This window comes from Tamandua tetradactyla, chromosome 19 (assembly GCF_023851605.1).
Source record: "Tamandua tetradactyla isolate mTamTet1 chromosome 19, mTamTet1.pri, whole genome shotgun sequence".
Classification (NCBI taxonomy): Eukaryota; Metazoa; Chordata; class Mammalia; order Pilosa; family Myrmecophagidae; genus Tamandua; species Tamandua tetradactyla.
The window spans coordinates 17,114,675-17,142,618 of record NC_135345.1 but is presented as its reverse complement, the minus strand read 5'-3'; the positions used below and the strand labels follow the sequence as shown (position 1 = coordinate 17,142,618).

Below are 27,944 nucleotides of genomic sequence, written 5' to 3'. Positions count from 1 at the left end.
GCGCGGTGTGGGGACGGACGGAGCAGCAGCCGCACGGCCTGGAGGAGCGGGATGGCGGCGGCGGCGGCGGGCGATGCGCGCCGGGTGCTGGTGTACGGCGGCAGGGGCGCGCTGGGCTCCCGCTGCGTGCAGGCGTTCCGGGCCCACAACTGGGTAAATTCGCCGGTTGGGGTGCTGTCAGGTTTCCAGCGGCGGGGTGGAGGGGGTGGGCGGGGAGCACGGTGTCCGCGGCAGCAGCCCCCAGGCAGGGTGGCGGCCGGACACGACGGCAGTTCGTGGGCAAGGCTTCCGTCGGCTGTATCCCCCGAGGGCGGTCTGGAAAAAGCTGGGGCCCCTGTGCACCCTTGATCTAAGAGCTTGCAAGTGCGTACACAGGTTACGCCCCCGGCCCTAGGTGCGGGGCCTTTGCTCTGTGTGTGTGTATGTGTGTGTGTGTGTGTGGTCTTTGCTGTGTGTGTGTGTGGCCTTTGCTGTGTGTGTGTGTGTGTGTGTGTGTGTGTGCGCGTGCGCGCGCTCTCGCGTTCCCTCTGCCTCCACCAAGCCCAGAAACTTGCGCTGTGACTTAGAGAAAATTCCAGAGTGGGAGGAAGAGGATGGGGGCGGCGCGGCCAAGAAGGGACCGGGAGAGACCACTAAGGAGGGACTTCCTGGCTCATCTTCCTCGTCCTGTGACCGTGAAATGATTCCTGAAAGCTCGGACTTCATTTTCCACATCTGTAAAATGGAGATTAGGATAGCTTTTACCCTAGATGGGCCCTGCAAGGATTAAATGAGATAATCGATACCGTTGTATGTAAATTACCTGGGACGTGGTAAAACCTTTGGAATGCTGACTGTCGGTGACGATTATTTTCTTTAGCCACAGTTGGACTTGAGGGTTTAAAGGCTGATGCTGGCTGCTTCTCTGCTTAGCAAAGAATGTTTCAGTGGTTTTATGTAGTCAGGGGCTCGTCCTGGAAAGCAGAAAGGTAGAGCGGGGCAGATCAGCCGTTAGGGACCCTGCCCCCAGCAAGGTTCAGCACATTCCTGGTAGAAATTGCCGGCTCTGTCCTCGGGGTGCAGCTCTCACTTGTTCAAAGTCCACGCTGGCGCTCTGGGGAGCTTCTCTGGGCAAGGGATTCCCTTGGGACCAGAGAGAGGGTCCTAGGATTTTTTCTTCACCCAGCATCTGGCGTGGGGACATCCTTCTAAGGATTCTGAATACACTACCCTGTGCGTGCCGTCCACCTACTGGGAACCTGGTGAAACAATGATTCAGGGACATCTTGCCAGATCTTGGAGTTGGATGATGGTGTGGCAGCATTTTTTGGGGTGTCTGCCAAAGGCTAGATGCTGTACCCCACATACCAGAGCTCCTACCCACTCTTAATTTCACTTAATTCTAATGCAGTAGATCCTCTGATATCTGGATGTTACAGTTGCCCAAGTTGTGTTTTCCCCTGGCAGGGGTTGCTTTGGTTTACCTTTGACCTGGCAGGAATCTCACTGCTGACTTACCTTTGACCTTGCCTGCCCTCTTGTTCCAGTATCCCCATGCCATGGAAGTGGTGAGTGTTGTTGAATAGATACTGTGTTCTTCTCATTTTGTGTGAGAGAGATTTATCTCTGGGAACTAGGAGCTTCCTGAGTAAGAACCCTATGTCCCCGTGCCAAGAGTGGTCGCACCTCCATGTCATGTTAGGCTCACACTGACCCTGTGAGGCCACTCTTAACAACCCCCGTTTACAGGTGGAGGAACTGAGGCACAGAACACGGGGTTAAGAAAGCAGCTGCTGTGTGGAAGAGCTAGGATCAAACCCAGGTCTGCCTGAGCCCCAACCCACAGCCCATCCCATATGCTCTAGGACAGGGTCAGCAAACTAGGGCCCACCCACCACCTGGTTTTGTTCACGCCCAAAGCTAAGAGTGTTTTTTTCCATTTTTAAATGGTTGCAAAACGAAAGTATAGTAATATTTTATAAAAATTGCGTGAAATTCAAATTTCAGTGTCTGAAGTTTTATTGGCAAACCAAACCCTTTCATTTACCCATTGGCTAGGCTGCTCTCCCACCACAGAGGCAGAGTTGAGTAGTTGCCACAGGGACAGGAGGGGCTGGTGAAGCCTAAAATATTCAACATCTGGCTCTTTATAGAAAAGTTTGTTGACCTCTGTGTTCTAGTTTGCTAGCTGCTGGAATGCGATATACCAGAAACAGAACGGCTTTTTAAAAAGGGGAATTTAATAAGTTGCTAGTTTACAGTTCTCAGGCCAAGAAAATGTTCCAATTAAAACAAGCCTATAGAAATGTCCAATCTAAGGCATCCAGGGAAAGATTCAGGTTCAGGAAGGCCAATGAAGTTCAGAGTTTCTCTTTCAAGTGAGGGGGCACATGGCAAACATGGTCAGGGTTTCTCTCTCATCTGGAAAGGCACGTGGTGAACACGACATCATCTGCTGGCTTTCTCTCCTGGCTTCCTGTTTCATGAAGCTCCCCGGCAGGTGTTTTCCTTCTTCATCTCCAAAAGTTGCTGGCTGGTGGACTCTGCTTCTCGTGGCTATGTCATTCTCTGCTTTCTCAGAATGTTTTGCATTCTCCAAAATATTTCCTCTTTTATAGGATTCCAGTAGACTAATCAAGACCCACCCGAATGTGTGGAGTCACATGTCTAATCAAGTTTAATACCCACTCTTGATTGAGTCACAACTCCAGGGAGATAATCTAATTACAGTTTCAAACATGTAGTACTGAATTAGGGATTAGAAGAAACGCTGCCTTGACCCAATGGGATTAGGATTAAAACATGGCTTTTCTAGGGGACATACATCCTTTCAAACTGGCACACTCTGCTCTAGGGTTTCCCTGGAAGTGCAAGGTGTGGTTTTTAGAGGGGAGAGGGGGGAAGGAGAAGTGAGATGTTTGGAGTAGGATGGGCTAGGATGGGCCGCAGTGAGGGGTACGCTGGCTGGACTTCCCTGCTGGGCACTGAAGGTCAGCAGCTGGTGCCTTTCTCTCGTCGGGTTTCATTTAATCCTCTGTTCTGTCCTCTCCTCTCCCATTTCTGAGTTTTTTTGAATAACGAATTCATCGTCTCCTCACCAAATCTGTTGTCTCTTTGCTTCAGTGGGTAGCCAGCATCGACGTGGTGGAGAATGAAGAGGCCAGTGCTAGCGTCATCGTCAGAATGACAGATGCCTTTACAGAGCAGGCTGATCAGGTAATTCCAGAAAGTTCCCAGTGAGCATGGTGGTCGGAACCCTGAGGGGGAATGTCCGCAGGCTCTGCGTTCTGCCTTTTGTGTGTGTATGTGTATGCTGTATGGCGGGGGTCACGTTTCATTCTTTTTCCATGTGGCTATTCCCTTATTGCAGCAGCATTTGTTGAATATTTGTTGGGGTGTTTTTTTCATTTGTTGGTTTTGCTTGTTTGTTTGCGAAGTGCACCAGCCAGGAATCGAACCCGGGTCTCCCACATGGCAGGGGAGAATTCTACCACTGAACTACCCTTGTACCCCGCCCCCCCCGCCAGTGTTCTGCCTTTTTAATAAAGTGTTGCTTCTCAGGTTAGCAAAGCCATTTATGTTTATTGTGGAAAATTTGGAAAAAGTGGAAAAAAAAGATAAATTCCTCATAATCCATTTTTAGTCAGCCCCCTCTTAACATTTTGGGCCATTTTCTTGTCTTTTCTATTCATATATTATGTTTCTTCGTTTTACAAGTTGAGATAAATTTGTATTTTATGGCCAGCTTTATAAAAATTTAACGTTGTAATTTAAATACTTTTCCAGGTCCCTTAAAAACAAAGACAAAAACAACCTCTTTGTAGACATTGTAAATCTTTATTTTATGGATGAGCCACAATTTATGTAGTTTCTGCCTACTGTACTTTTACATTTTTGTAGTTATTTATGCATTTATTACTTTTTTTTTAAACCATTTTCAAGAAGGCTGTTGTATTAGTTTAAGCTTCTGGAATGCAATATGCCAGAAATAGAATGGCTTTTAAATAGGGAATTTAATAAGTTACAAGTTTTACAGTTCTGAGGCCAATAATTTGTCCAAACTAAGGCATCCAGAGAAAGATGCCTTGGCTCAAGAAAGGCTGATCTGGGAAGGCACGTGGCTGGCATCTGCTGGTCCTTGTTCCCGGTTCCATTGCTTCCAGCTTCTGAAGCCAGTGGTTTCCTCTCAAACGTCTGTGGGCCTCCACTTAGCTCCTCTGGGACACAGCTCTGGGTTCTGGCTTGTTTAGTATCTCACGGGAAGGCACATGGGGACCGCTGCTGGGCTTAGCTGGTGTTTAGGCGTCCGCTGTCTCTGCGGGCACTCCGAGCAACTCCGTTATCTCTGTCAGCTCTGAAGCAACTCTTCTGCAAGCATCTGAGGGTTCTCCAAAATATTTCCCCTTTTAAAGGACTCTTTCCTTATTAGTAAACTAATGAAGACCCACGTTGAATGGGCGGAGTCACATCTGCATCTAACCAAAGGCCACACCCACAATTCCGTACCATTAATCCGTGGAGATGATCTAATCAGAATGGTTTCCACTCTACGGTCTTGAATCAGGATTAAAGGACTTGGCTTTTCTGGGGTACGCAACACTTTCCAACTAGCACAACTGTGGTGAACTCATCTTTGCCTGCATCTCTGATTATTCATTTAGGATGCATTCTGAAAAGTGGAGTTACCCAGTTCAAAGCAAGGACAGTAACAGAGAAGGCCATTTTAAATTCTAAAATGTGCTAATTGTGAAGCAAGAGGTCAGACAACGCTATACCAGTGTGTAATGAACTGAGAAGTTCCCCCTTCTCTCGCTGTGATGGCACCACTCCCTGGAAGGCAGCACTGCTGACAGTTTGGTGGGCATCTTATTGTAAATCTCTTAGGTGCTATGAAGTGATTTTATCTTTCTGGAAGAGCTGTTAGGATAAGCTGCCCTGGACGTCTGTGCTTTGCGTGGTGCTCATGCTAGCACTCTGCCCCATTCCCAGGAAAATCTCCACCGAGTCCCTTGTGGAATGTGCTGTATTTTAAAAGCTGTTTTCTTCCTTACAACCACCCAATGAAGCAGGCAGGTGGGTGATACTTGTTCCACTTGACAGCCAGGGAGACTGAGTTTCAGAAATTAACTGACATGCCAAAAAGCTACTTAGTGGTGGAGCTGGGAGTGTAGGTCTCTTAACAGGGGGCCACTGAGTTCATGTGCCATTGGTCTCTAAGTGGGTCCATTCTTCATTTTGTTCCATTTCCTCTAATAATCTTCTTAGCACCTGTTGCATGTCTGATATTTTATATCCTTAACTGTTTTTTTGCAGTGATTTTTTAAAATCGAAGAAGTGATTAATATATGATACATAAAATACAATAAGTTAGCAGAGAGGGGAAATTTATAGTCCTACCATGCAGTTAATATTTCATTATATTTTCTTCCAGTCCATCTCTCTGAACTTAACATGTATAAATCTAAACTTTGAGCGTGCTCAGCTGTCCTTTCTAAAGCATCCATTGACATCAAAGCCAACTGACTTTTTCCAGAATATAAACTTTTTGTTCTCACTTTTTTACATGTCATCCTGTTGTTTCCTGTACTTAAGTAAATTAGCCTTACTGGGTTTCTTCAGAAAACCTGACATGGCATTGCTCTGTGCCAGGCACCTTTCTAAGAGCTTTATTAGCATTAACTCAATTACTATAACAACTCTCAGAGGGGAATTTTTCTTTTTATTTTCACTTTAGAAATGGGAGAAATGGGGAGACTGAGGGACAGAAAGACTCTGGAATTTGTCCAAGGTCAATCACACCAGGATTCGAGCCCAGGAAGTATCGATCCAAAGTGCTCCTACCCGGTCTGCTAAGCTGCCTCTCAGCACAGTAGCATCATGTGAATAAAGCAGTGAAAGCTGCAGCTAAATAGAAGGGAGGCGCCTGGGTTTGTGCAGCAGCAGATCCTCTTCAGCTCCCGTTAATTGCAGGTTTCTGATCTTGGCATGGTCTGTCAGATGTGGAAGTTGTCTCCACCTGGAACTTGAATGTACAGTGCATCTTATTCAAGACGAAGCTTAAGAAGTGGCCTGATTTTTTTTTTTTTTATTAATTAAAAAAAGAATTAACAAAACAATTAGAAATCATTCCAATCTACATGTACAATCAGTAATTCTTAATAACATCACATAGTTGCATATTCATCATTTCTTAGTACATTTGCATCAATTTAGAAAAAGAAATAAAAAGACAACAGAATAAGAATTAAAACAATAATAGAAAGAAAAAAAAACAAAAAAAACAAAAACAAAAAACCTATACCTCACATGCAGCTTCATTCAGTGTTTTAACATAATTGCATTACAATTGGGTAGTATTGTGCTGTCCATTTCTGAGTTTTTATATCCAGTCCCGTTGTACAGTCTGTATCCCTTCATCTCCAATTATCCCTTCTCTTTTTTTTTTTTTTTTAATTAACGGAAAAAAAGAAATTAACCCAACATTTAGAGATCATACCATTCTACACATGCAATCATTAATTCTTAACATCATCACATAGATGCATGATCATCATTTCTTAGTACATTTGCATTGGTTTAGAAGAACTAGCAACATAACCGAAAAAGATATAGAATGTTAATATAGAGAAAAAAATAAAAGTAATAATAGTAAAATCAAAACAAAACAAAACAAAACAAAACAAAAACCTATAGCTCAGATGCAGCTTCATTCAGTGTTTTAACATGATTACTTTACAATTAGGTATTATTGTGCTGTCCATTTTTGAGTTTTTGTATCTAGTCCTGTTGCACAGTCTGTATCCCTTCAGCTTCAATTACCCATTGTCTTACCCTGTTTCTAACTCCTGCTGAACTCTGTTACCAATGACATATTTCAAGTTTATTCTCGAATGTCCGTTCACATCAGTGGGACCATACAGTATTTGTCCTTTAGTTTTTGGCTGGATTCACTCAGCATAATATTCTCTAGGTCCATCCATGTTATTACATGGTTCATAAGTTTATCTTGTCTTAAAGCTGCATAATATTCCATCGTATGTATATACCACAGTTTGTTTAGCCACTCTTCTGTTGATGGAGATTTTGGCTGTTTCCATCTCTTTGCAATTGTAAATAATGCTGCTATAAACATTGGTGTGCAAATGTCCGTTTGTGTCTTTGCCCTTAAGTCCTTTGAGTAGATACCTAGCAATGGTATTGCTGGGTCGTATGGCAATTCTATATTCAGCTTTTTGAGGAACCGCCAAACTGCCTTCCACAGTGGTTGCACCCTTTGACATTCCCACCAACAGTGGATAAGTGTGCCTCTTTCTCCGCATCCTCTCCAGCACTTGTCATTTTCTGTTTTGTTGATAATGGCCATTCTGGTGGGTGTGAGATGATATCTCATTGTGGTTTTGATTTGCATTTCTCTAATGGCCAGGGACATTGAGCATCTCTTCATGTGCCTCTTGGCCATCCGTATTTCCTCTTCTGAGAGGTGTCTGTTCAAGTCTTTTTCCCATTTTGTAATTGGGTTGGCTGTCTTTTTGTTGTTGAGATGAACAATCTCTTTATAAATTCTGGATACTAGACCTTTATCTGATATATCATTTCCAAATATTGTCTCCCATTGTGAAGGCTGTCTTTCTACTTTCTTGATGAAGTTCTTTGATGCACAAAAGTGTTTAATTTTGAGGAGTTCCCATTTATTTATTTCCTTCTTCAGTGCTCTTGCTTTAGGTTTAAGGTCCATAAAACCGCCTCCAGTTGTAAGATCCATAAGATATCTCCCAACATTTTCCTCTAACTGTTTTATGGTCTTAGACCTAATGTTTAGATCTTTGATCCATTTTGAGTTAACTTTTGTATAGGGTGTGAGAGATGGGTCTTCTTTCATTCTTTTGCATATGGATATCCAGTTCTCTAGGCACCATTTATTGAAGAGACTGCTCTGTCCCAGGTGAGTTGGCTTGACTGCCTTATCAAAGATCAAATGTCCATAGATGAGAGGGTCTACATCTGAGCACTCTATTCGATTCCATTGGTCGATATATCTATCTTTATGCCAATACCATGCTGTTTTGACCACTGTGGCTTCATAATATGCCTTAAAGTCAGGCAGCGCGAGACCTCCAGCTTCGTTTTTTTTCCTCAAGATGTTTTTAGCAATTCGGGGCACCCTGCCCTTCCAGATAAATTTGCTTATTGGTTTTTCTATTTCTGAAAAATAAGTTGTTGGGATTTTGATTGGTATTGCATTGAATCTGTAAATCAATTTAGGTAGGATTGACATCTTAACTATATTTAGTCTTCCAATCCATGAACACGGTATGCCCTTCCATCTATTTAGGTCTTCTGTGATTTCTTTTAGCAGTTTTTTGTAGTTTTCTTTATATAGGTTTTTTGTCTCTTTAGTTAAATTTATTCCTAGGTATTTTATTCTTTTAGTTGCAATTGTAAATGGGATTCGTTTCTTGATTTCCCCCTCAGCTTGTTCATTACTAGTGTATAGAAATGCTACAGATTTTTGAATGTTGATCTTGTAACCTGCTACTTTGCTGTACTCATTTATTAGCTCTAGTAGTTTTGTTGTGGATTTTTCCGGGTTTTCGATGTATAGTATCATATCGTCTGCAAACAGTGATAGTTTTACTTCTTCCTTTCCAATTTTGATGCCTTGTATTTCTTTATCTTGTCTAATTGCTCTGGCTAGAACCTCCAACACAATGTTGAATAATAGCGGTGATAGTGGACATCCTTGTCTTGTTCCTGATCTTAGGGGGAAAGTTTTCAATTTTTCCCCATTGAGGATGATATTAGCTGTGGGTTTTTCATATATTCCCTCTATCATTTTAAGGAAGTTCCCTTGTATTCCTATCTTTTGAAGTGTTTTCAACAGGAAAGGATGTTGAATCTTGTCGAATGCCTTCTCTGCATCAATTGAGATGATCATGTGATTTTTCTGCTTTGATTTGTTGATATGGTGTATTACATTAATTGATTTTCTTATGTTGAACCATCCTTGCATACCTGGGATGAATCCTACTTGGTCATGATGTATAATTCTTTTAATGTGTTGTTGGATACGATTTGCTAGAATTTTATTGAGGATTTTTGCATCTGTATTCATTAGAGAGATTGGTCTGTAGTTTTCTTTTTTTGTAATATCTTTGCCTGGTTTTGGTATGAGGGTGATGTTGGCTTCATAGAATGAATTAGGTAGTTTTCCCTCCACTTCGATTTTTTTGAAGAGTTTGAAGAGAATTGGTACTAATTCTTTCTGGAACGTTTGGTAGAATTCACATGTGAAGCCATCTGGTCCTGGACTTTTCTTTTTAGGAAGCTTTTGAATGACTAATTCAATTTCTTTACTTGTGATTGGTTTGTTGAGGTCATCTATGTCTTCTTGAGTCAAAGTTGGTTGTTCATGTCTTTCCAGGAACCCGTCCATTTCCTCTAAATTGTTGTATTTATTAGCGTAAAGTTGTTCATAGTATCCTGTTATTACCTCCTTTATTTCTGTGAGGTCAGTAGTTATGTCTCCTCTTCCATTTCTGATCTTATTTATTTGCATCCTCTCTCTTCTTCTTTTTGTCAATCTTGCTAAGGGCCCATCAATCTTATTGATTTTCTCATAGAACCAACTTCTGGCCTTATTGATTTTCTCTATTGTTTTCATGTTTTCAATTTCATTTATTTGTGCTCTAATCTTTGTTATTTCTTTTTTTGCTTGCTTTGGGGTTAGCTTGCTGTTCTTTCTCCAGTTCTTCCAAATGGATAGTTAATTCCTGAATTTTTGCCTTTTCTTCTTTACTGATATAGGCATTTAGAGCAATAAATTTCCCTCTTAGCACTGCCTTTGCTGCGTCCCATAAGTTTTGATATGTTGTGTTTTCATTTTCATTCGCCTCGAGGTATTTGCTAATTTCTCTTGCAATTTCTTCTTTGACCCAGTCGTTGTTTAGGAGTGTGTTGTTGAGCCTCCACGTATTTGTGAATTTTCTGGCAAGAAGTGGCCTGATTTTAAGCTAAGCTGTAAAACTCTCTAGCCTTTCCCTCTGCTCCCGCCCACTTAAGAATTTCTAGACAAACAGCCTGACATCCAGTTTTTGTGTATTTAAAGTCCTGGAAGAGTAAATTTAATCCTAATTTGGTATATAAAATTAGTCCTCTCTGAGCAGAAAATGCACCAGGAACAGTTAGGAGATGAAGTGAGAAAGACGCTGAACCTTTAGAAAGCTTTTGGGTGGAAGCAGAACCAAATTTAAGGGAGAGAAACTTAAAAATGTTTCATTTTTACTTTATATTATAAAAGTAAACGTTGTAAAAAAAAAAAAAAGCCGGAGAGGTGCTTTGTTTCGGAGTCAAGTGTGGCACCTGGGATTGGGCTGCTGGCAACAGGACATGGCTTAAGAAGGAAGGGATGGCGCATTGGTGCGACCCATGAGGTCTACAGAGAATAAATCCGGGTTAGATGAGAAACTCAAAAGGAGAGACTGAGGGAAATTCAAGAGTCTTTCTTAAAAGGGAAGCTGTAGGTGTGGCACATGGAAATGGAGACGATTGTTTTCCATTATAGAAGCATTCCCTTCCAAGCAGTAAGTTGAAGCCTCAGAAACTGCTGGGGATAGAGGTGATGGACTGAAATATTACTGTGGGAAGAGACGCACAGACTTGATTTAAGTCTTAAGAGTTGGACTTATCTTAAGGAAGCAATTGAAAGGTGTCTTCTCAGCCATTCCAGAGAAATATGGAAAAGGATAGTAAATGATAGCCAGAATTACCTCTTGCCAGATTTTTATTTTGATGCATTATAACAAGAGGGCATGTATGTAATTTCAACACTTAAAAAATTCCAAATGAACACATTAAAATGAACCCCGATGTGCCCAACTCTCAGCCTCAGTACTTTCCAATATTTGCCATTGGACTGCAGTTTTAGTGGCAGTTTTCAAACTCCTCTTTGGCCTTTTCTTTCAGAGATTCAGTAAAGGGATTTTATATTGGGAGGGAGAGCAGAATGATCTGCAAAGAAAGCCTGCAATGAATAGTACCAGAATGTTGGCTATGGGCAGTGAAGGTCTGGGTGATTTTTATTTTAACCTTTTCCTACTTTTCTTTATTTTTTGATTTCGGAGGTACTTATGTCTCCACCCTTCAAACTATATATAAGACTCTAGATTGTTGTATAAAAATCACATTGAAATGTGATTGGGCTTAGCCACCCAAAAACGTTCATCATAGATTGGTCCTACAAATAATTTTCATTGTTAATTGCCATGTTCTGTAATGTTACATGAACTAGTAAGTTGCTAGTTTACAGTTCTAAGGCTTAAAAAGAAGAGGAAGATAAACTGAGGTATTTGTAAAGATATCTTACACTTTGTGCATCTTTTTGTCCCCTTTGTTTAAGGTTACTGCTGAGGTCGGAAAGCTCTTGGGTGAAGAGAAAGTGGATGCAATTCTTTGTGTGGCTGGAGGATGGGCTGGAGGCAATGCCAGATCCAAGTGTGAGTTCTTTTCTTCACTCGACACTTACAATGCTCTGCTGTTTGTCCAGCTGACAACTGCAGGTTTTCCCTGTGTCTTCCAAAATATTTTCAGTAGCTCAGTGAGATAGGAATTAACACACCTGTTTTACAAATGGAGAAAGAGTTTCTCGTGGAAGGTGATTAGGGGAGGAGCACATGGAGGTTGAAGTTTAGGGTAGTGGCAGAATGAAATAAACTTTGTTTCTGCCTGGTTCTTCTGAAGATTGTTACCCTTCAGGAATTGGGGATGCATAGGAAATGGAGAGATTATTCTGGAGGTTAAAAATAGCTGTTCTAACTTGCTGCCTGCTGGAATGCAATATAACAGAAACAAAATGGCTTTTAAAAGGGGGAATTTAGTAAGTTGCTAGTTTACAGTTCTAAGGCTGAGAAAATGTCCCAATTAAAACTAGTCTATAGAAATGTCCAATTTAAGGCATCCGGGGAAAGATACCTTGGTTCAAGAAGGCCAGTGATGTTCAGTGTTTCTCTCTCAGCTGGAAGGGTACATGGTGAACATGGCGGCATCTGCTGGCTTTCTCGTGGCTCTACCGAAAGGGAGCCTCTCCAAAATGTTTCCTCTTTTAAAGGATTCCTGTAAGCAACTCCACCTTCAAGGGGTGGAGACATACCTCCATGGAAACAATCAAAATGCTCCCACCCAGCAATATTGAATGAAGATGAAAGGACATGGTTTTTTTGGGGTCTACCACAGATTCAAACCAGCACAATGACTCAGAAATGAGCTTTTATTAAAGCCGATTACATTTTCCAACTTTAATTATGAGCATTTTTAAATATACAGAAAAGTTGAAAAACCAATTGAATGGATACCCTTATGCCCTCCATCTCCATTCAGTAGTTAATATTTTGCCATATTTATACTCTCTTGTTTTCTAGCTTGTGTGTATCATGTGCATGTATTTTTTTGTTACCCATTTGAAAGTGAATTGATACTTCACCATATTTATGTTAGCATGGATCTCTTAAAGATAACCCATTCTCCTATATTATCACAATACCATGGTTACAACTAAGAAAATTAAAAACAACCACATAAGGTTAATATCCAGTCCATAGTCGATTACTCCAGTGTATTCTAGGTCTTTTTTTTTTTTTTTTAACTTTTTTTGTTGTATAATATAACATATATACAAAGCAAAGAAAGAAGAAAGTAATAGTTTTCAAAGCACTCTTCAACAAGTAGTTACAGGACAGATTCCAGAGTTTGTCATGGGCTACATTACCATCATCTCAGATTTTTCCTTTTAGCTGCTCCAGAATATAGGAGGCTAGAGGGAATTTTTTTTTATCACAACAATTGACTTTTTTTTTCTTTTTTGTGAAAAATAACATATATACAAAAAAGCAATAAATTTCAAAGCACAGCACAGCAATTGGTTATAGAGCAGATTTCAGTTTGACATAGGTTACAGTTCCACAAATTTAGGTTCTTACTTTTAGCTGCTCTAAGATACTGGAGACTAAACGAAATATCAGTTTAATGATTCTGTAATCATACTCGATTGTTAAACCCGACATTCTCTGTATAGCTATACCATCACCTTTTGATCTTTCTATCCCACTCTTTAGGGGTATTTGGGCTGTGGCCATTCTAAATTTTTCATGTTGGAAGGGGCTGTCAATAATAAGGGTAAGAAGATGAAACTAGCTCATGTTCTGGAGAGGCTGGGCCCTCTAGGTTTCAGGACTTATCTGGACCAGGGACCCATCTGGAGGTTGTAGGTTTCTGGAAAGTTATCCAAGCGTATGGAACCTTTATGGAATCTTATAAATTGCCCTAGGTGTTCTTCAAGATTGGCTGGAATGGTTTTGTTTGGGGTTTGGCAGGTAGCAATGTCTATGTCTCACTGAAGCTTGCATAAGAGTGACCTCCGGAGTAGCCTCTCGACTCTATTTGAACTTTCTCTGCCATTGATGCTTTATTAATTACACTTCTTTTCCCCTTTTTGGTCAGGATGGAATTGTTGATCCCACAGTGCCAGGGTCGGACTCATCCCTGGGAGTCATCTCCCATGTCACCATGGAGACTTTCACCCCTGGATGTCATGTCCCATGTTGCGGGGAGGGCAATGATTTCACTTGCAGAGTAGGGCTTAGAGAGAGAGAGACCACATCTGAGCAACAAAAAGGTCCTCCAGAAGTAACTATTAGGCATACCTATAGGTAGGCTAAGCTTCTCCACTACATTCATAAGCTTCACAAGAGTAAGCCTCAAGATCAAGGGCTTGGCCTTTTGATTTGGGTGCCCCAAATGTTTGACACAGTATCAGGGGATTCCCTGATGGTAAAATTTAATAGTTCTATATATTTTTTCCCCTCCCTCCAGGGACTTTAACAGTACTTTTGATTATCTGCTTAATGTATTCTAGAATGTATCCTGGCATTACATTAAGCTATGCAGGATTAAAGCTCCTCGTTATTCTGGGCTCCCTGTGTCTCCATTGATCAAATAAGCTATCCAGACAGGTTGAGTTAGATTGTGTGCTACAGAAAATTTAAGTTCCAGACAAAATAAACCTTTCTTCCTTTGGTCTTGAAGAGTAGGTGCAGTTCTAAAATAGAGATAATGTCTTCTTTACCCCTGTATTCTGAATAATACTTAATCCCGACCTAATCAGCTTCGTTCTTATCTCTAAATACCTGGTTAATGCATATAAAAAACATCCTCTCAAAATCCAGAAATAATAATTACCACTCCGGGCTAAATGTGTCTGCTCTAAGAACTTATGGTCTAGGCCCCTGTTTTCTTATAAACATTTCCTAAAAGAGACCATACAATAATTGTTTCTTCATTTCTGGCTTATTTTGCCTCACCCAATGTCCTTCAGGTTCATTCACATCTTTGCATGCCTCATGACTTAGTTCTGTTCTGTAGCAGTACAATACTTGATCAAATGTATACACCATCCTTCGCCAGTCTACTTCTCAGTCAGTGCATTCCTCAGCCACGTGCATTCATTAGGAATCATATATTATATCCAAAGTCTACAGTCCATCAACACTCTCAATTTTAGATAATTTCATTGTTCCTAAGAGAAAGATAACCAATAAACACACCCTCATGAAACAGGAAATCCACACCTCCCCTTAACTCATGTCCTCCCCCATTACTTACCCCTGCTGTTGCTGTGGTATTGCTGATATTTTCCTCTTAAACAATGCCCATAGCATGCAATAGCAGCTTTCCCCCTGTACCCTGGACCTAAACACTCTTTGTACACAAATCATACTTTTGAAATAGTTCTTGCAAGTATTTATTTATATGTCTGGTGTTAATCAGTGGGCCATATAGGTCTATACAACCCCTTTCAATCATGTTCACCTTCAATGTTACAGACCCACTAGAGAACCACCTGCACTTCTGTCTGTTCTTCTAGGTCTCTTTCTTTCTCTCTCTCTCTCTCTCTCTCTATCTCTCTTCCTCTCTTTCTCTCTTTCCCTTTCTCTTTCTCTCTTTCCTTCCTTCCTTCCTTCCTTCCGTCTGTCTGTCCATCCATCCGTCCGTCCTTCCTTCTTTCTTTCTTTCTTTTTCTTTTACATGGGCAGGCATCAGGAATTGAGCCCTCTAGGTCTTTTATAACTGTTTTTTTTCCCCTAAACATGTTATTCTCAAAGTTTATGGACTGCATTTTGTTCTTTTTCATTTCTTCATCTAGAGCACTTTTTGTTTTCCTGTGATAGATGTTTTTTTTTTTTTTTTTATTAACGGAAAGAAAAAAAAAAGAAATTAACACAACATTTAGAAATCATACCATTCTACATATGCACTCAGTAATTCTTAACATCATCACATAGATGCATGATCATTGTTTCTTAGTACATTTGCATCGGTTTAGAGGAACTAGCAACACAACAGAAAAAGATATAAAATGTTAATATAAAGAAAAGAAATAAAAGTAGTAGTAATAGTAAAAAACAACAACAACAAACAAACCAACAAGCAAACAAAAACAAAAAAAACCCTATAGCTCAGATGCAGCTTCATTCAGTATTTTAACATGATTACTTTACAATTAGGTATTATTGTGCTGTCCATTTTTGAGTTTTTGTATCTAGTCCTGTTGCACAGTCTGTATCCCTTCAGCTTCAATTACCCATTGTCTTACCCTGTTTCTAACTCCTGCTGAACTCTGTTACCAGTGACATATTTCAAGTTTATTCTCGAATGTCCGTTCACATCAGTGGGACCATACAGTATTTGTCCTTTAGTTTTTGGCTGGATTCACTCAGCATAATATTCTCTAGGTCCATCCATGTTATTACATGGTTCATAAGTTTATCTTGTCTTAAAGCTGCATAATATTCCATCGTATGTATATACCACAGTTTGTTTAGCCACTCTTCTGTTGATGGAGATTTTGGCTGTTTCCATCTCTTTGCAATTGTAAATAACGCTGCTATAAACATTGGTGTGCAAATGTCCGTTTGTGTCTTTGCCCTTAAGTCCTTTGAGTAGATACCTAGCAATGGTATTGCTGGGTCGTATGGCAATTCTATATTCAGCTTTTTGAGGAACCGCCAAACTGCCTTCCACAGTGGTTGCACCCTTTGACATTCCCACCAACAGTGGATAAGTGTGTGATAGATGTTTTGATGACCCCAGAGCAGTTTTCTAGGAATGTCCCACATTCTGGATTTCTGTGACCATTTCTTTAAAGCATCATTTAACATGTTCCTCTAGCCCTAGGATTTCCTGGGAACTGAAATTTAGGTCTAGAGATTAGATTAGGTTAAATATTTTTCAGGGCAGGGATTCTTCCTATGTGAAATTGTGTACTTTATATAACATCACATTGGGAGGCACGTCACAGCAGAGTGCCTGTCTTTGGTGACACTGAGTTAGGTGCTTTGTTCAGGCGGTAGCCACCAGACCTCCTTTGTAAAGGTACATTTTCCCACTTGCAATTAGTAAGTAATTGAGGAATGGTACCCTGGCATCATGTGAGCATCCCATTCCCCAACGCCTTTTGCTTCTTGGTTTTAAGTATCCATTCATCATTCCTGCCAGAATCAGTTGTTCTTTCGGGGTGGGGGGTGGGTGTGGGGGTTATGTGGAAAAGGGTGTTTTCTAATTCTGTCTTTTCTTCTGTATTTTTTTAGCCAAAGCCATTGATTTTTTTTGATGCACACCTAAATAATAAATTGGTATTTTGTGGGGTGAACTCATTGTATATGGGGAGCAACTAGTGGTAAAATGTGGGTACATCAATTTTTATTTCTAGTTTTTATTAGCAGGGGAATGCAGTACTATGATTATTAGTTCTTACAGACCCTTCTCCTGTATCAGGAAGGCTGTTCCTTCTGGATCATGTCTGCAGGTCCGTGGTGGGGGGGGGGGGGCTGTGTTCCCTTTAAGGGGCCATCTGTAGAGTCGGTGATGTGACTTATATTCCCACTTGGTCCTCTCATGTTTCTGGCAGGGCCAGATGGTTACAACAAGTGTGAAATGCTGGTGATTTCAGCTTTCTGCTAATGAGATTTTAAAATTGGCATTAAGCTTTTAGACTTAAAATTTAACTGAGTAAATAGCCCTCTTTATGGCCAAATGATCATAGTCCCTCAGATATTTAGTACAGGTAACACCTGATTTAGATATGTGTTCTTATTGCAAATCTAATGCCCTTTGTAAAGTAAAACAGTCTTGGAATTAAGGCCAGTCTAACAAATGTGCGACAGTCCGCATTGACTGGCTAACATTTTACCATTTGGGAAGAAAGCAGAGCCTTGGGTGGCCACGTGGCTTGGACTTGAACTTCAACTTGCATCTCTGACCACGGAGCTGGGTGTTGTGTGTCTTAGATCTTGTTGTAGACAGAGGCCAGGAGAGTGGAAGTGGCCGGCAGTGCTTTCTTTAGTGCAGGACTGTGGGACTTGAGTTCACCTTTTGGCTTCTTTACTGAGTCTAGATTTTTTTTTTTTTTTTTTTTGCTCAGCTCTCTTTAAAAACTGTGACCTGATGTGGAAGCAGAGCATATGGACGTCCACCATCTCCAGCCACCTGGCCACTAAGCATCTCAAGGAAGGAGGCGTCCTGACCTTGGCTGGTGCCAAGGCTGCCCTGGAAGGGACTCCTGGTAAACCACCTTTCCCCTGTCCGTGGGATGGGATTGCTTATGCTTGCTTGCTGGCTCGGCCGGGCACGTTCATGAGCTGAGGACTGTCAAAGCACTTGCAGTCCCCAAGCTGCTTTACAGTGGTATGGCTTTTGCTTCCTTTTAGGTCTGAGTCTTTTTAGTGGGGGGAGTCCTGACCCTTTATTTGTATTTGTCCTTGTGTTCAAGGTGGTTTAGGAATATTATAATCTGGCTCCCCTTCATGTGGTTGATGTATGATCCACTCAGGAAATGAATAGTGTTGTAGTAGATATTAATTAGTTAATAAACATGCATTATTATCACCACATTATGTTTGCATGTTACAGGCAAGCAGCTTGGCAGCTGGAAATAGCCCGGGCTTTAGAATGAGAAAGGCTCGAGGTAGATTCTTCATTCTAGCTGTGTGGCCTTGAACAAATTACGTGTTCCCTTTGAGTCACAGTTTCCTTAACTGTATGATAGTGACAATAACACCTACCTTGAAGAGTAGATGTTAAAGCTTTATTCATGTATATAAAGTGCCCAGCACACAGGAGGGCCAATAAATGGTAGATGTTAAGATACTATAGTCATTCTTTTCATTTCACATATATGCATTCATTTAATCCTGGGGTAAGTGTCATTAATATCTTTTTCAGTTTGTAGGTAAGGAAACTAACTACAAGTTAAGTAACTTGTCCATGGGTCATGCCAGGAGTTGCAGCACTGGAACCCGAGCTCTAAGTCCATTTGACTCTAAATCATTTGCTTTTTCCAAGCTCTAAGCCCATTTGACTTTAAATCATGTGCTTTTTCCATTACATCATTTAGATCTGAGTTTCCTTTGAGCTAGGGCTAAAGGAATTTAAACCAGATGGGAAAGATAGTGGGGCAGGGAAGCAGAGAGTATCTACCTTCACTACTCAAGTTCAACTCTTTTAAAAAAAAATCAGAGTTTTTTTTTTGCCCTCCAATAAAGATGGTAGAGACTTTGACCATCTTTTTCCATTTTAACACAACTCACTGAACTCTGAGGCTCTTAGTAATGAACAGTTTCTTGCATTCTTTGTTTCATTACATTTCATAGGCCTTATGATCTTAAAAGTCCCTGGCTATTGTAACAAAGCTGTGCAAATGTTAGTTATCAGTTTGGGTAAGATCTGATTTTTATTCAAGGAGACATAGAGCAAAGTTAGAAGGTAAAGAGCTTCATATTTGAAAAAGAATACCCCAGCACTGAAGGACCTACATTTTAGAAGGAAAAAACAGTCTGTTGCTTTCCTTTGGTTTTTAAGTATCTTGGTTTAAATTTTTGGATAGTGATTAAGATCACAGGCTGCTCTATTATGACTCTAGCATTTATTTGTAGTGAGATGTTTAGCAAGTTGCTTAACCACTTTCTGTCTTAGTTTCACCATCTGTACAATTGGGTTAAGAATTATCCTTCCTTTATAGGGTTGTTGTGACTTGTAAATGTCTGAATAGATGTGAATGGCTTAGAAAGCTCAGTAGTAAATGTTGGCTATTATTATTTACTCCAGGCTGATTTTTGCTGACCTGCTCCTGCTTCAATTTTCTATAAGTTTGCTGACCTTTAAGCAGTCTGGCCAGATACTAGCAAACTTATTTAGCCCCTAACTTCTTTCACCTTTTGCTGAGAGTCCTGAAAAATCTGGAGAAATTTGTGTGTAATTTGAAAGTAAATGAAGAATCAGGCTCCATAGTCCTTCAAACCCAAGATTTGTTCAAAACTGAAAAGTTGTTCACTTGCAAAGATACTGAGAAAAGCCTCCATCTTCCTATTTCAAGGTTGTATTTATAGACTCTCTGCCAAAGAATTAACTATATTACAATGACAGTAATCACTTTGGTTCATTTAAAGATCCGTGCTGTGATTGAAAATTGGTTTTTAGGACCTACCATCATCATTTTATCATTCAGAAGAGAGCATCTGTGGTCTTAGCAAAATGCATTTTTTTTTTTTTTTGCCGTATCTTGTAAATCATCTTCCTTTGCCCACATCGGGTACCCAAGAAGGATGTCGTTCTGGAGGTCTAAGCCATGGTGGTTCCTGGTGGCTGTCTCTTCCTTCATCTGATCCTCTGCTCTTGTGTTGTTTGAAGGATGGGAAGAGTGAATCTCAAAGCTCTGTTGGGAAACTGGGGCTGGATTGCGTGCCACCACAGGTGGGCTATTCAATCACTGCAGTACGTTGGGTCTTCTACCACTGTTGGAATCCTGCCCCTGATTAAACAGAAGCCAGAGGTGGTGAAATCGTCTCCTTGTGCTTCTAAATAACTTTTTGAACCCTTGATCCTCTTTTGCAATCTGAGATTGTTGTCGAAGTGGTTTGGCGATGGGTCCCTTGGCTGGGCTATGATTCCTACCCACGCTGCCCTTACCCCCCAGGGACTTTGGCTGACTCCTCAGCCAGTTGTACTTTAACTAGCACGTGTGCAGGGGTGAGGGGTGTGTTTCTATGGAGGCTACTGACCTCTGGCTTTTTGCAGGAGGAGAGGTGTTTATAGAGGTGAACTGATCTTTTTTGTTGCTGTGAAAGTAGCATTTAGTGGGCAATTGTGTAGGGTCCTATGGGGATCATAGTGTGAAAAGAGAAGCAGTTTCCCTGTCTGCAAGGCAGATGGAAATCTACCCTCAAAAAAAGCACCTTTTGCTTTGTTCAACAGATATTCATTGAATAGTGAGAGGATAGAAGACTTATAAATCAAAATTGCTCAAATGGTGCACTTTAAATATGTACTATTGTACTTCAGTATACCTTGATAAAGAAAAAGTAGCATTTTTAGGCATATCCTTCCTAGGTGGCAGGCTAGGACCCAGCCTTCTATATTTGTGATTATGTTTCCTCACCAGAGGTACCTGTCAAGTAGGTGCTATTATTGTCTCTTAATTTACAGGTGAGAAAACCAAGGCTCAGTGAAATGAGGCCACTTTTCTAAGCCCCTTGGCTAGTCAGGGGTGTATAGATTGATTTGACAGCAGGTTGATTGATTAACTCAGTAGTTGTATGGATGCCTGGGTAGGAGAAGTGGTTTGAGTCTGGGAGACTGTTAGGTCAAGGTCTAAACAAAATTCTCTGGGGAAGCAGAGGTAAGAGATGTTTCCAGCTCTGGAGAGATTTTTGTGGAGGGATATGACTTGCGTGTTTCGGAAAAGAAGAGGCAGCAATTTGACAAAGATGGAAAGCAAAGGTGAGAAGGCAGTGCATTATTTTCTATTTAAATAATTTTATTAATCAAGTTCTTAAATGGAAAATGTAACAATGCACGTATGTAAGGAAGGCTCCCCCCTGTTCCAACCCCTGGTCCCTCTGCAGCCCCTCCCCAGCCCAACCACAGCTACGGCTTCTTGTTTCCTTCCAGAAGTTTCTTGTGTGTATTCTAGTGTGTGCCCGCATGCGTGCTCACATGTGCATTCACTGTTTTCTTTTTAACATAATTTTGTGGATCTAATGGGCTTTTCTTCACCTTGCTTTTTAAAAATTTATTTATCCGTAGATTATTATTTAAAAACTAGTTTGCCTGGAATATTCATAAACGAGTGAGTTACTGGGCAGCACTACATACTTCCAGTGCAGCAGAGCTGCTGGTTTGCTCTTAAACGTACAGATTTTGAGAGCCCACCCGCTGTTTAAGTCCAGTTGACAGACTTGCCTTTACGGTGTTTTAATAGCAATGAGTGCTGCTTTTTGGGTGGGGGTATGTTGGTAAACAAAACGATTACGAATTGCTGCCTTTGTGGCACTTAACATTTTTTGAGGAATGAAAGAGCCTTTAGAGTTCATAAGGTTCTTCTGTCTTCATCTAACCCTTGTCTGGGGCAGTGATGTCGCATTATACAGAGGTTGAAATTGCTCCTGAATCACACACCCAGTTCCCTCTCCTCAGGGCTCGAGCCTGGGTTGGAAGCCCTGGCCTTGACACCACAAGCAGGCTTCTTCCCCACCTGAGAGGGGATGCCTCCTTGGAGCCAGGATGCTGCTTTGCCATTCCTTTGTCTTTCTAGCACCGAGTCTGGGGCTTCACAGATAGCAGAGGCTCCATAAGGCCTGGAGTTAAGTGAGGTGTTGATTCCTGGGAGCAAATAGATCCTGGCAGCCCCTTTCCAGGCTCTGGACTTTGTAGGTGGCATAGTGGTGGCAGAGGATCATGATGTCAGGGCCAGGACTGTCACACCAGTCATCTCAAAGTAAGCATGGGCCATCTCTGAAAAGGAAGATTTCCCGTCTCTGAAAAAGAAGGAGTGATGGGCTGCAGATACCTCCTCTACTGGGAGGGATACCGGACAAAAGCAATGGGTTCTCTGCCCTGTGCATGTAATGGCCAATCCATGATGCCAGGGTTTCGAAGAGGGAAGAAATTTAATTTAATTTAATTTTATGCATGACGTAGGAGCACAGACGGCCTATCAGTCAAAAAATCTGTCTCCCTGAGTCTAAGGAGTTCAAGGTTTTTATAGATTCCAACAAGGTGGGAGGTAGTTGTTACCATTACAATATATATACACAAGGCTAAGACCAGGGTAGAATAACCATTACAATGGAAAGTATTAACAAGGGTGAAACAGTTGAGTTTCAGTAATTTCTGGTATTAACTTCTGCCTGTTCTACAATATAGAAAGAAAACATCTGTATAATGATTTAGCAGTCATAGTCAGGGGGTAACTCAGTTATACCGGGGGTGATGTGATGACCAGCTGGTGGGGGGGGGGTGGTGTACGTGTGGGAAGAATGTCCCCTTCCTGCCCCAGGCACTGGGAAGTTCTATTCCAGGCCAGGGCCTTAGCAGAGCCCCTGACACGTCAAGGTGACTTCCGCAGTGGTAAGAGCATCCCTCATGCCCGGTACATTCTCCCTGGTTTCCACGACCCTTTCTTGGATACTGTCTTCGAGCTTCAGCACAGCCTTGCAAATACATTGAGTGGTATCTGAGTTACCATCTCCATTTACAGATGGGAAACAGGCCCAGAGAGGATTCCGAGCCCAGGACCTTTCCCACCATTGGTTACTGTCCTCTGAAGACAGGTAGTTGTTAGTGATTTGCCCAAAGTCCTGGAAAACAATGACCAGTGTTAACTGAGTGTGTCCATGTGGTCAGCATAGTACACAGTATCTTTTTGATCCTGATATTACCTGTAGCATTTGGGATATGTCATTCCGTATTGTGAGTAGAAAACCAGATTCCAGGGTTGGCTAATGTTGCCTGGCGTCAGTTAGCAGGTGGCAAAGCCAGGATGTGAACCAGGGAGTCAGACTCCAGGTGTGTTGTTGAGGGTTTCGTGAGGTTTCAGGAACTTGGCCAGTATTTTGTAAGTGGTAAGTGGAAGAGCTGGGATTTGAACCCCCTGCAGTCTGGCTCTGAAGTCCTCATTCCAAATGACTGCTCGGTTTTGCCATCCCATTGCACTGGGCACATGACTCAATACCACCAATAAAAAGATCAACCTCATGGCTTTTATGACAGATATTAAGTGCCAGGCGCATAGTAGGTGCCGGGTGCATAGTAGGTGCACTTGCATCACGCCTCTTCCACATTTCTCTCCATAAGTGTCACCCTGCTCATTTCCTCTGCACCCTGTGTGGTGCTTGGGGGCCAGTGTCCTTGGAACCCTGTGACTGGGAAGGCCACTGGCCCCAGCTAGCCAGTCCCCAGTTCCTCTTCCTCCTTGCCTCTCTTTCCTTTTAATGCCTGGGGTGGGGCTGCAGAAAGAGGCGGCCAGGCTGAGCTGTTTATAAAGTTTACAGGGAACAGCAACTGTCAGCGGCAACCAGTGGGGATTGAGCCATTTTCTCCCCACTTCCTTTCACAGGGATGATTGGCTACGGCATGGCCAAGGCTGCTGTCCACCAGCTCTGCCAGAGCCTGGCCGGGAAGAACAGCGGCATGCCAGCCGGCTCTGCCGCCATCGCTGTGCTCCCGTGAGTGCTGGGGCCCGGGGGTTCAGCTACCTCACCTGCCTCTGCCTGCTGCTGCCTGAGAGCTGCTCTCCACCAGGGAGGGTGTCATCATCTTAGGTTCTCAAAGGCACCAAAGGCCCTTCACCTGCTTCTCCAACTTTTGGCATGTCCTGGGATGTCTGGAAGGGTGGGTTGGCTGGCTGGGTGGGTCTCTCCGTCTTGCCTCTTTCTTTCTTGTTTGCTTTCCTTCTTGCTTCTTTCTTTCTTGTTTTCTTTCCTTCTTCCCATCCTTCCCTCCCTCCCTTCCTTGCTTCCTTTAAAAGCATTCTGCTCATTTTATTGGAATACACATCCTTCTGATTTTTAAGCCATTGTAAGGTCAGCATGGAAGAGGCACTGTTGAGTCTGTGTGTTGGCAGGGGAAGGTCTGTGGGAGAATGTGGGACATTTCGGGAGAACTTTCTGTTTGATCAGGAAGAGAGTCCCCAGTCAGCTGTCCTAGGCAGCTGCTTTGGGGTAGAGGTTCCTTCTTACTGGAAGGATTCCAGCACCAACTGACTTCTCTGCTGCCTGCTGTGCCATAAAGGGGCTGCTGGGGCTGCTGGGTCTGCTGGGGACACTGGACTCAATGGACTTCCTGGTTCCCTTTCATTTGTTAGGTTCATGACCTGGTCCCACACTATTTTGAGTGATCCTTGAGGACTGAATGTTCTCAGGAGATTTGTACATATCTGAATTCTCTGCCCTCTCACAGAAAATCCTAAAGTTTTATGGGAAACAGCCACAAAATGAAGGATGCGATTGGCTTTTCCCTTACTTAAAGGGATACTATTACACTTAAAAAAAAATTCTTGGAAATAAGGCTGCTCCATTTTAGGGAGTGAATGAAGACTTCAAGAGCAAAGCAATTTACTTCAATAAAAAGTATGCTTACACGCATAAGAACAGAGAACAGAACGTGGTGCTTTTGTCTGTCCCCTACTGCCTAAAGGGAGAGTCTGCGAGCATCTCATTAAATTACTCCCGGGTGCGATCTCCGTTGGTGTGGGTGGCTACCCGGCCTGTCTCTGTCCTTGTCACTGCATGTCCCATGTCTCCATGTAAATATTGCTGCCCTTGATGCCAGAGGCGCACGGTGGCAGTGCCAGCTGTTTGCACTTTCTGGGCTTCCCAGGGGCTCTGAGGCACAGTGGGAACAGGCACTGCCGTTGGGAAGGTGAGGCACAGATGACATCTCTTCTCTCTGTGCCTCGCAGAGTTACCTTGGACACCCCGATGAACAGGAAGTCCATGCCAGAGGCCGACTTCAGCTCCTGGACGCCCCTAGAGTTCCTGGTGGAGTGAGTATCACGGTGATCAGCAGGGGCTCAGTGCCTTCTGACCCCTATCCTCTGCCTTTTATGGGCTTGAAGACAAGCCTGTGTTCTCTTGGGTTACCCACATAGGGCGTCTTTGTGAGGTTAAAGGGCCTCAGAGGGTGTATCGACATCAGTCTGGATGTCATGGCAGCTGGGCTTGGAGATGGGCAGCAGAGGGGAGAGAACAGTGCTGACTCAGCTGCTGGCTCCCCACGCGCCAGCCAGCCAGCTTGACCATCCTGCGTTTAGTGACCTCATCTGTGTCCCGGGGCCCATGATAATTCTTAGGAGGCTTAAATGCGGTCCTGCTTGCTGAGCACCTGGCACAATGTCTGCCCATTGCCAGGGCCCGGGGAGCCTCGGCTCCTATGAATGACTCTGTCGCTGTTGACAAGGAGCAACTGCATGGATGGAAGATTTCGATCTAGGGGCGACATCTGGAGTCATGTATCAGTATTAGTGCTGAGCCCAGACACACAGGGGTGGGCTGTGACAAACGTCCTTTGTTCCCCAAATCATATTCACCCATTTGTGGCATTGGGAAGCTCACCTGCCAATGACTCAGTTTACTCTTTTGCGTTTTCCTGCATTCAGATCTCCCCCAGCCCCTTGATTCAGCAGACATGCATTCATGAGGCACCGGGTGCGGTGCTCGGCCCTTGGGAGAGGGCGTTGAATCTGCCACTGTCCCTCCCTGCCTGCCCTCAAGGAGCCTCTGCCTTGCCTGCTGGGCCGTAGAGGTGGAGGGGACGAGCTCTCCCAGAAGCTCTAGGGTGGAGCTGCTTCTGCAGCTGTTTGTAGGAGATATTTTTGTAAAGCACCTTGGCACATGTTTGTAGGAGATGTTTTGTAAAGCACCTGGCCTGATGTTATATCTCATTTAAATTAAGTTGGGAGACATTGGGATTTTTCTTTTATGTTGGTAATAAGCACTGGTTATACTTCATAACCACTGGCTTATTTAATTCTCCGAGCAGCTGTACAAGGGAGGTGCTGCCATCGTGCTCATTTTAAGACTAGGGACTCAGTCTTAGCAGCCTGCCTGAGGCCTTGGCCGTGGAGCCCAAGGTCTCACCCGCTATGCTGACATTCATTTCTTTGCTCTGTGCCAGGCACCCTGCTTAATACTGGGAGAACCCCTTGACTTACAGAAATATTTAAAAGTGTGGAAGTAACCGATCTTTGAACTGTGTTTGGATTTGAATTTCTTTTTTACAGGTTAATAGTCTCAACAGTACTCAAGAAAAACAGTGATCTACGGCCTAGATTTTAGGTGGGATATCTGGAGTCATATTGGGGCTGAGCCTCAGAGTCCCAGAGGGCGGCTGTGAAACATTCTTTGATCCAGAAATCATATTCACCCCCATATGCAGTATTTGGAAACTCGCCTGAGAAATTGACATGCAGATTGCTCTGAAATGTCTGTGAGCTCATTACCTTGTTACCATGTATGGTCAGAATCACAAACTGCTGGCGAGGCTGAAGATGAAGTAAAACATGCATAATTAACACATACGGCAGAGCCACCCCCTTGCTAAGCTCTGCCCTGTCCCCTGAGATGGCACCATGACGTATTGTTGTACTTTAACGATTTTTAGCAACATCTTGATTTTTTTGAGTCCTTGAATCTTCCCTTGGCTTGCTCAGCCACTGGAGAAGGGGCTCATGGTGATTTGATGGTTAAAAATCAGCTCTGATCTAGAAGGTTACAGATGGTCCATAATATGCCATCAGTCCTGAATGCTTTCTAATTAAAGATGGTTCAGAGTCCCAACTGGAGGAATGTCAAAGCATGATGTTCTCAAATACCAATATTTTGATTAAAAAAAAAAAACAACAACTCAGTTATTTGCCATTATATCTTGTGAATTCATTGTGCTGTTTTTTATCCCCATCTTCTTACAGGGAGTCTTTCCTGTCACCCCAAAGCAGAGCTAGCTGTTAAATGTCCCCATCAGTGCAATCACATAAGCTTTTGTAACAGTCTATTTATTATATCTCCTTTTCCATCGTTCCTCTGTCCCTCTTGAAATGTTGAGAAGCTACCATACCAAAGTATAAAGTATTTGCATATAATTCTCTCTTAGAATTAACTAAGTAAAACTTTTTTAAAATCAACAAAATCATGCCACCATGTTATAAAGAATTCTAACAATGCATGTGAATACTAACAGGAAAGTTAAAGTCACTCCAAATCCTGCCCCTGAGAAATTAGAACAGGTCGAGTCCTGAAGTCTTTGGAAGCTTGGGTGCCTGTTTGTGATACCTTGGGGATTTTTTCACAGTTGGGTCTGTGCCTTCCCATTCCCCCAGGCCTGAGCCAGATTCTTTGCTTTTAACCTGTAAAACTTCTCTCCGTTGTGCTAGAACCTTCCACGACTGGATCACAGGGAGAAACCGACCGAGCTCAGGGAGCCTAATCCAGGTGGTAACCACAGGAGGAAAGACGGAGCTTACCCCGGCGTATTTTTAAGCTTCATCTCAGTGCCTGAGAGGCCTGACCTGAAAAGCTGTTGACTGTTTCAACATGGCTGCGACCGGCACTGTATTTTCTGTAATCCTGTTCGTGGTACGAGTTAGTGAGTCCTATTCTTCTCTTGGCTGGTGTGCATTTGCTCTCCTAGGAAAATATAAAGTATTTATGGGAAATGAAAAGATGTTAGGGTAGAGGCCTATGAATAGCCCTCTGCTATCTGTGTTAACTCTTTACGCACCCAAGCTCTCCGAGTGGCCCCCTCTGTGACCATGTCAGGTTAAATTGTTTCAGAGGCTCCATTTATCTGTCCCTTAGAGTAACCATCATCTTGATTTTTTGGATGATTTGCTGGTATGGGGAGCATTTTGTGGGCTGAGCTATTTTTCAATGTCATGTTCTTGTTGCATATGTAGTTATCACAGCTGTGAATTAAATTGCCTTAAAACTCCGGTAACATCCATTAAGCAAAATCCAGTGGACTCTGTCTTGGTGTCCCCTTTTTCTGTGCAGTTGCCAAGTGTCCCCTGGTCAAGGGCTAAGGTGTGCAAGAAAAGTACTTGTGATTATTTGGAGTTTTTCTGTCTAATAAAGGCACTTCGTTAA

At 42.6% G+C, this 27,944-nt stretch overlaps 1 protein-coding gene across 1 annotated transcript; it reads left to right on the top strand.

The window, feature by feature from the left end:
- QDPR (quinoid dihydropteridine reductase) lies at window positions 1-27,944 on the top strand. Its single transcript, XM_077136476.1, has 7 exons — window positions 1-153; window positions 3,103-3,195; window positions 11,375-11,471; window positions 17,450-17,590; window positions 23,420-23,528; window positions 24,764-24,847; window positions 27,233-27,944. The coding sequence occupies exons 1-7, from the start codon at window positions 52-54 to the stop codon at window positions 27,336-27,338; spliced, it is 732 nt and encodes a 243-aa protein (XP_076992591.1). The 5' UTR covers window positions 1-51; the 3' UTR covers window positions 27,339-27,944.